General features: G+C 41.2%; 1 protein-coding gene across 1 annotated transcript; it reads right to left on the reverse strand.

Annotated features, from left to right (window-relative positions):
- Window positions 1–6,700: 6,700 nt before the first annotated feature.
- Window positions 6,701–7,054, reverse strand: LOC112183804 (uncharacterized mitochondrial protein AtMg00820-like). Its single transcript, XM_024322138.1, has one exon. It carries the CDS (start codon window positions 7,052–7,054, stop codon window positions 6,701–6,703), a length of 354 nt encoding a protein of 117 aa, XP_024177906.1.
- Window positions 7,055–9,665: the final 2,611 nt, after the last annotated feature.

Genomic DNA, 9,665 nt, shown 5'->3' on the forward strand with positions numbered 1-9,665 from the left:
GGGAAGACTGTCTCATCAAAGTGACAATTCCCAAATCTAGCGGTTAATAGATCGCCTGTCAAGGGTTATAAGTAGCGGATAATGGTTGGAGAGTCATATCCAACATAAATGCCTAATCGTCTTTGAGGACCCATTTTAGTGCGCTGTGGTGGCGCAATTGGCACATAAACTGTGCACCCAAATATGTGTAAGTGTGAGACATCAGGCTCATATCTAGTAACCATATGGGATGCAGAAAAGGGTTGAGTGGCAGTAGGCATCAGACGAATGAGCACAGCTGCATGCAATATTGCATAGCCCAAAGCAGAAACAGGGAGATTGGTGCGCATAACCAATGCTCTAGCGACCATTTGAAGTCTTTTAGTGGCAGCTTCTGCGAGACCATTTTGGGTGTGAACATGAGAAACAGGGTGTTCAACCTCAATCCCAATGGACATGCAATAGTCATCAAACGTTTTTGATGTAAACTCTCCAGCATTGTCAAGACAAATTGACTTAATGGGATGATCAGGGTGGTGAGCCCTTAATTTAATGATTTGTGCTAGGAGTTTAACAAATGCAGCATTTCTTGTGGACAATAGCATGACATGTGACTATCGTGTCGATGCATCAACCAACACCATAAAATATCTAAATGGTCCGCAAGTTGGTTGAATAGGTCCACAAATATCACATTGGATTCTTTGTAAGAATGGAATATTTTCTTTAGTGTCCTTTGCATAGGATGGTCTCAATCCTAATTTTGCTAAAGAGCAGGCTTTGCAAAACAAAATATGGGCTTTAGAAGCAACCGGGGAAGTATCCAATTGAGCCACGAAGTCACAATTGACTTTAGAAGTAGAAAAAAGAACCAAGGAGGTATTGGTGGCGTCAGTACCACTTTTAGGCCGTATGGGGTAGGCGGTGCCAGCCCTACCTTGGACCGAATTTCGGTTCTGACTTCTTTTCGTTTTGAAAAATGAAAGACCGTGTGAAGTCTTTAATATACGGATCATCATATCACGACCTAGATGTCCCAAACAGTCATGCCAAAGCCTATATATGTCAGAATCTCATAAGTCATCTCTCATGACATGGTTGGATTCAATAGTTCGAATAGTGGTTGCATACAACCCGTGACACATAAGTTTCTCTAATATTCGTTTATGTCCTTAGTCATTAGAGGTGATGCAAAGGAACTCTTGTCCATTCTGACAATGTGTTTCCACATGAAAATCATTGGCTCTTATATCTTTTGGCTCTTATATCTTTAAAACTCAATAGGGTTCTTCCAGCCCTAGGAGCATATAGAGCTTCGGTAACATTAATACTTGTGCCATTTGGCAACATAAATTGAGCTGGTCCTCAACCATGAATCAATTGTGATGGTCCAGCCATCGTAGTCATTGAAGATAGACTAGGGATCATCCATAGAAATAGTTGTCTATGTCGCAATATAGTATGTGAGGTGCCACTATCAACAAGACATTCCAACTCTCCAGGAAACATACTGAAAAATAATAAAGTTCAGAATTAAAACATGTCCATGATATTGAATAATAATACGATACTTTATTAATAAAAATAGCCAATGATTACATCAAAGGTCCCAAAAGTCTAATCCAAAATAAAGAAAATCAAACTTAGACAAATTGTAGTCACTCAATCCGTTTGGTAACTCCAATCAAATATGACTAGGAAAGTAGAGAGAGATGTTAGTGGAGCGAGGCTCTCTTAAGTACTACTAATCTCAATGACTTTCCTAGACATCGTATTTCATTGGGTGTGCCACATGAGAAAGAGTTAATACAATTGTCATTTATTGACTAAGGCATATTGCCATTACAAAATTCTTGGAAAATAAAAGGACTATTCTGATCAAAGTCTGCGACATCCTTGTGCACTTCATCTCCAGCTTTAAAGTCTTCTATGGTGAGATTGACATCTTCACCATCTTCTTCTTCTACAAGGTATAGTTCTTGCTCCCTCGAGTCCCTGTATGCCCTGTATCTTGCAACTAATTGCTCGCTTGCCTTGCATTGCTTGAACCAATGCTCACTTGATCCACATCGATGACACACATCATTGTGGTTGCCTCCCTTCAATTGAGGTGCACGTTGTGGGCGTTCCCTAGGAGGGTTGGCGCCACCACCAAGGCCAGGGATACCACGACCACCTCTCCCACGTGTGGCATTGCCACCACGTGTATCCGCACCAAACTTGCGGTTTCCTTCCTTGGTAGGGCGGTTATATGGACCCATACGTCCCTCATGTCCCTTATTACGATTCCGCCCCTTGCGCCCTCGTTTGGGTGCATTATAATTCGCCTCATGAACGCTCTTAGTTCCAATGGGTCTTGAATTATAATTCCTCGTGAGTATGTTAGCATGTTTCTCAGCTACAGATATAACATTGATAAGCTTATGAAACCTTGTGATCCGTCCAACATTCACCTCGGTAAAATATTGCTTTGATACCACAATGGCTGAAACTGGGAAGGTGGAGAGAGTTTTCTCAATTAGCTCTTGCTTTGTGACAGGTTGTCCACAAAATCTCAACATGGATTATAGGCGAAGAGCTTCTGAATTATATTCAGCAACAGACTTCAAGTCTGCGAAGCGCAGATTGTTCCATTGAACCTTCACGTCAAGGAGGAGGGAATCTTGGACATTGCCAAAATGCTCTTTTAGCGCTACCCATAGCTCTCTTGCATCTTTGATCGACATGTACTCTAATTTGAGTGCTTTGTCCATATGACGTCGCATCAATTTGACTGCTTGAGCATGCTTTGTAGGTGTTCGGATGAACACAAGATCCGGGTTAGGTGCCTCAATTATGGGTAATATTCCCTTTGAAGTGAGATGGTTCTCAACATCGGTTACCCAGCTATGGTAATCCGAGCCTGTTGAGTCAAGCATGGGAAAGTCGAGTCTAGGTTCATTCGACATCTTGAAAATAAGAAGAGAAGATATATTAGTTTCGGAGCTAAACTTCCACGAAAACTAAAATAATAAGATTTCCGAGCTATGCTACCAAGAAATCAATTTCCAAGAAAATTTGGATCAGACTAAACAATGATGTTTAATATGGTCACAATTTGATGCTTGCGGACGCTCTTAGTCAGAATATTATGAACACTCTTAGTTCATTGATTATGAACGCTCTTAGTTAGTTTATTATGAGCACTTTTAGTTCATTAGTTACAAATGCTCTTAGTTCGTTAAGCATGAATCCCCACAATTTTGCTTATTAAATACTCGAAACCATGTTCATATATTTCAAAATCCTGCAGCAAATAAATGAATTTAAAGGACAAGAAAACAACAACTTTAATCACAAAAGCTTACTTGATGATTCGGGGCTTAAGAACACGCGCGTGTTGGGGCAGTAGCTAGCAGCAGCGACAGACAGCAGCAGGGGCGTAGGGCTTGCAGGTGGGTTGCATAAGGGTTGCAGTGGCAGCATGTGGCTGGGCGCGCAAGCGGGGTAGCAAGCGGCAGTGGGGAGGCTAGCAGTTTGCAACGTGGGCTGGTGTGCAGGTTGCAGGGGGGCAGCAGCAGCGCGGTGGGGAGGCTAGGACTTGCGACTAGGGTTGAAAGCTGCGGCAGTTTTTAGGGTTTTTTTTTTTTTTCCTTTTCTTTTAGGCTAGGGTTCAAGCTCGTGCTGAGAACGTGTTTAAGTAAAAATGGAATTGCAGAGAGAATTGTCTATTACTATTGATAATAGGAGCCCATTATATAAGGAGTTACAAAGTACATGAAAGGTAATAGAATCCGATATAGCTAGGAAATCTAGAACCTTCTTCTATTACAACTCTACGACTAAACCCTAGTTTGAAGAGGCACACATGATGTCGACATCCTTCAACATTTATATATTTTTCAGTTAAAGAATACATGAAAATAGGCCAGTGCTGTAAAATACATGGAAAATACTTTCGGTTACTATGATTGAACCCATGGAAATACAATTGCTTCGAGTTTCTTGAATTTTGTCCCAAATTAAATTTTATTGCACCTTTTTTAATTGGGTGAAGTTGTTTAAATTTCTAGATTGATTATTCGCAGGTGTCAACGCTGGAGCACAATGTAAAGATACAAGAATGTACTAGTAGCTGCTCTTTATGCGAAATCGGAATGTGCTAGCAGCAGCCTTTCAATTGTTCATGAAGGTACTTTCTAAAGATCAGAGAAAGAGGTTCCATTGGGGAAACTTTGTTTTGGGGAGGTAGGGGTAAGAAAAAAATGAAAAATGTATTGAGAAGCAAGGCAAAAAGCAGCCCCTTATTTGAGAAAAAGTTGAGAATTATGATATAGTTGAGTAATTCTGACCATTGCATAGGCCTTTGACCATATATAAAAGATGGACAATATAAAATAATCATAATAAATAATACAAAAATTAATCGCACAGCGAGCACCGCACTTCTGCACGCATGTAAGTCAAAGTAATATGAGAGTATCCTCTTAAAGTTTAGACATGTGGTGGCATAAAATTATATAATGATTTCTTAATGTATTTTTTATGAATGATGATGAATCAGTAATAGTGACTCTGATGTGTGAGTCATTAATACTTTAAGTAGGTGTAGATGGGAATTATGGGATAGGTTGTTTACCCCAAATGAACGTTCATTTTACTAAATATTTATAGGCGAGCTCAAACGAATATCTTGAGTATTGTGCATAGTGGCGTACTTGGTCCACAAGTCATGCGTTATTGGATTCGTGACACCACTCTGAGGACGACATGGAAGAAGGCTTTCCACTGGCTGATTGGTTCCATCTTATCCTGATCTACCTCCAGAATATTCCTCTTCAAGAGGATCTCCTTACTTGGATCGTTCTTCGAGGAGATTTCTCTCCACTTAGATCTTCCCTCATAGGGTTCCACCCTATTGAGATCCTCCTCGAAGGGTTTTACCTTGTTGAAATCTTTTTTGACGGGTTTCACCATTTCTCAAAGAGTTACACCCTATTGAGATCATCTTCGAAGGGTTTTACTTTATTGAGATCCTTGTCAAAAAGTTTCACTTTTTCTCAAAAAATTTCACCGTATTGTGACTTTCCTTGACTAGATCTCTCCTAAAGTGGATTTTTTTCGAGAAGATTTCTCATCAAGCAGTCTGTTATTAAAACCACTCTCAAAATTCACCCCCACAGTGGGCTTTCTTAGTTCATCCTTAAATAGTTCTCTTGGTAGAATCAAACAAAGCTTTGTATTGTGAGTTGCAAATTCTCTTCTTCTTCTTCCTTTTTTTTTTTTTTCACTTTAGAAAAGAATTATGACTGCTGAAGATTGCTGATGGTTCTATTTTGTGTTTACTTCAACATGATTGAGTTGCCTTGCAGAACAAATCTGCACTTACCTGACATGAAGTGAGGCCTTCAAATTGACAGGTAATAGGGGATATGTGAAAAGAGGATATTTGGCTGAATAATATTGTATTCAATCACGTAACAAAGATATATACAGATTACAAGAGAGAGTTCCTATTCTACAAGAAAGCTATCTCTACAATTAAGGAGAAAATAAGGCAGCTGATAACTATGCTAAACTACTTTCCTATTACACAAGATACACAATATTTACTTTCCTAACACTCCCCCTCAAGTTGGAGAGTGGATGTCATGACTTGCAAATCATAAGAATGAAAACTTCCTTTCCCAATGGTTTAGTAAGAACATCGGCTAAGTAATGTGAAGAGTTCACAAACTTTGTAACAACAGAACCATCTTGAATTTTATCTCTGATGAAGTGACAATCCATTTCAATGTGCCTTGTTCTTTCATGGAAAACAGGGGTTAGTAGCAATATGCAGCGCTGCTTTATTATCACAATATAGTACTACAGGTTTTGGTTGCAATACACCCAAATCCTGGAGAAGAAATCCCAACCAGGTTAATTCACAGCAAGCCCCTGTCATTGCTCTATATTCTGCCTCTGCTGAAGAGAGAGAAACGGTCTTCTGCCGTTTTGATCTCCATGAAACCAAAGAGGGTCCAAGAAAAACACAGTAGCCTGTAGTGGACCTTCTAGTAATCGGGCAACCTGCCCAATCTGAATCACAATAAGCACGCAACCTGAAATCACTATCTGAAGAAAAAAATATACCCTGACCAGGTGCATTCTTAAGATATCGTACAACACGAAGAGCACTTTCCATATGACATTTTCTAGGTTCATGCATGAACCTACTCAAAACATGGACTGGATAGGTAATATCAGGTCGTGATACCGTAAGATAGATCAACCTCCTGTATCGAGATGGATCTTTGAGCAAATCACTTTTATCGGACAATTTCAATCCACGCTCCATGGGAGTATCAACTGGAGCTGCCCCTAACAGTCCTGCATCTTTAATGATCTCTAAGGCATATTTTCACTGGGAAATAAAGATCCCGTGTGTAGAAGGAGATACTTCAATCCCAAGAAAATATTTTAAGTCCCCAAGGTCTTTAATACGAAATTGACTATGAAGGAACTTCTTAAGTGCAGTAATACTAGCAGAATCATTCCCAGTAATTAGAATATCATCAACATATATTAGAAGAATAGTAAAAGACTTGCCTTGTTTTCTTGTGAACAAAGAATAGTTTGCTCTCGATCGAACATAGCCAGATGATTGAATAGCAACAGAAAACTTGGCGAACCATTGTCGAGATGCTTGCTTTAGTCCGTACAGAGACTTGTGAAGGCGACAAACCAAGTGTTCCTCCCCCTATCGTCGAAGACCCGGAGGAGGTATCATGTAAATTTCTTCTTGAAGATCCCTATGCAAGAAGGCATTGTTGACATCTAACTGAGACAGGGGCCATCGTCGAGCAAAAACTAAAGCAATTAAGCAGCGAACTGTTATGATCTTGGCAGTAGGAGAAAAAGTGTCCTGATAATCAACACCTTCCATCTGGGTAAAAACTTTGGCCACCAAACGAGCCTTACAACGCTCGATGGAACCATCAGAATGATGTTTGATCTTGTAAACCCATCGACAACCAATGTGCTTCTTGCCAGCAGGAAGACGTGTGAGAGTCCATGTGCCATTATCATGGAGAGCCTCTAACTCGGAGAGCATAGCCTCTTGCTACTCAGGATGGGGAACGGGTGTATATCGAGCATATGTGACATAATCAGATAAGGGATAGCGGGTACCTTTGGTTGGACCAGGAAACAAGGAGAACGACGGATCGAAAGTAGGCAGCGTTACCTGAGAGCAAACATAATCTCAAAGTTTTGGGGGCGGAGCGGTGGTGCGAGTGGAGCGACGAAGATGTGCCTTGGGTGATGGAGGAATGATGGGTTCAGATGGAGCAATGGGTACCGACGGTGGTGACTCAATCGGAGGGGATGAAGTGGAGGTCGGGCTGTGGTTGGATAGGGATGCGATTGGATCAGGCTAGAGATCGAGTGAGGTGTAGCAGAGATTCGGAAAGGATGGGCAAAGGCTGAGATCGAGGGACAAGGTGGTCAGAGGTAAAGTAATTGGGAATGGAGAAGAAGGATCTGATGTGATGGGAGAGGAAGAAGGAGGAGCGGCGTCAATGGGAGACGACGCAATGGGGTTGGTACGAGAGGTTTGACACGTTGGTGACTGGGAAGAATAAGTCTGGTCAACATCTAGGACTGGAGAAGGAATTGGGACAGTGGGCTGAGTTGGGTGGGATAAAGGAAGTGGGCTGGTCGTAGATTCTTTGGGTGCATAAGGAAAGATGGTCTCATGGAACACAATGTCGAGACTTGTGAAAATTTTTCGAGTTGCAAGATCATACAGTTTGTATGCTTTCTGACCTACTGGGCAACCTATGAAAATGCAACGAATGGCACGAGGAGAAAATTTGTTGGTAACGTGGGTGTTGGTGGTAAAACTCAAACATCCAAAAATTCGAACATGAGAAAAAGAAGGAGGTTTATTATAAAGACGTTCAAATGGAGTTTGAAAAGAAAGAATAGGTGTTGGAAGACGATTAATGATGTGTACAGCGGTGAGAACACATTCACCCCAAAAATGAGGTGGTAGATGAGCATGAAATTTGAGAGCCCGCGCGACTTGAATGGAAAGGAAGAAAAAGAGTAACAAAAAAGTATAATACAAGCTCTAATGTATTAATTTAGTTTGCTATATTTGAAAAGATCCTGAACGGAAGCTTCAAAAGACATATGATGTGTCCGAATCCATCGTCTCTCTGTATGGGTAGAACAAACCCATATCAATTGTACATCTTAAGTATCGAAAAATATCTTTTACACCAGTCCAATGGCGTCGCGTTGGCGCGGAGCTATATCTAGCTAACAAGTTCACGACAAATGAGATGTCTGGTCTTGTGTATTGAGCTAAGTACAATAATACTCCTATTGTACTCACACATGGCACATTTGCCTCTGGCACATCTTCGTCATCATCCTTCGGACGAAGAGGTTGGACGAAGAGGATCCTTTTCAGGATCAAGATTACGAATGATCATGGGGGTGCTTGAAGGCAGTTCCAAACCGAAGCATAATTATGTTCTCCCAAGATCCTTCATCCAATTTCGTTCCTTAGGTAACTGGAGTCCTAAGTTCCGACATTTCGATAGTTAATATCTCATTGAACCAATAATTGAAATCTCGACAAGTACAAATCGTACAATCAAGTTTTTCAGGTTTGACCAATCGATACTGGTTCGATAATTAACCCAAATTACCGAACATTTACTTGAAATTACGATATCGACCAATTACTACTATGTCGAAGTAAATCAAGCAACGACTTAATTTCAAACATATTAGGCGTACCCGAAATTTACTAAGGCCGCCCCAATATGCTATTTTCATTTCTTTACTTATTACCCGTTCACACAAGGTGTGTCCAAACTACTAACGACACCCAAAATCACACGTGACCAAGTTCACTCTTCACAACCATTTCCTTGACAATTTACCTTATAAGCCATAACAAAACACACAACCAGGGTAATCCGAATTCAACCACAACACTGTTCATAACACATACAAATAATCAACTCCTCCAGACTTAATTCCTAATTCAAGCATAAACTCCAAAAGCCATTAGTAAACTAACTTAACACAATCGATAACAGATAGAGATTTCATCTCACCATACCAAACCAAACTCAGTTCCCTATCTTCCAAGAACCAAACCAAGATCAAAACTTGATTCGAGCAAGAAAAGAAGCCCAGAAAGGACTGAGGATGTTGACGTAATCTACCCAGAAATCTGCCCAATATCTTGCCTACAGTTGCAGTCGAGCAAGAAAAGAAGCCCAGAAAGGCCGGAGAGGCCGTCGGTGACGAAGAACACGGCCAGGCCGTAGCTACCTAGAAACGTAAATCATGAAAACTTAATCCAATTCGAAACTAAGTGCAGAAACGTGTAGAGTAGGATGAGGAGATGAGATTTCATACCACAGGTAGCCAAAATGGTGGTCGGAATCGCCAGGAATTGCAGAGCTCGTCGGAGGAGTCTCGGAGCTTCCAGTCGTTGTTGCTCCTTCTTCGTTCAATTCATGAGTGATCCAAAGGCACAGGGACGTAGGCAACGCAGAGACGAAGGCGATGGTGTGCGTGCACTAGCCGGAGGTGGCTTGACGGTGGAGCACCGATCGAGTTGAAGTGTCGGGTCAGAGAGCTCCCAGCTCTCTCCCTCTCTCTCTCTCGATCATTCTGGATCTTCCATCTGATCAAACACC

Source organism: Rosa chinensis, chromosome 2 (genome assembly GCF_002994745.2).
Source record: "Rosa chinensis cultivar Old Blush chromosome 2, RchiOBHm-V2, whole genome shotgun sequence".
Taxonomy (NCBI): Eukaryota; Viridiplantae; Streptophyta; class Magnoliopsida; order Rosales; family Rosaceae; genus Rosa; species Rosa chinensis.

What these genes read in the sequence shown, in the direction of transcription:
- LOC112183804 (XM_024322138.1), bottom strand. Translation starts at nt 7,054, where the DNA reads ATGCTCTCCGAGTTAGAGGCTCTCCATGATAATGGCACATGGACTCTC.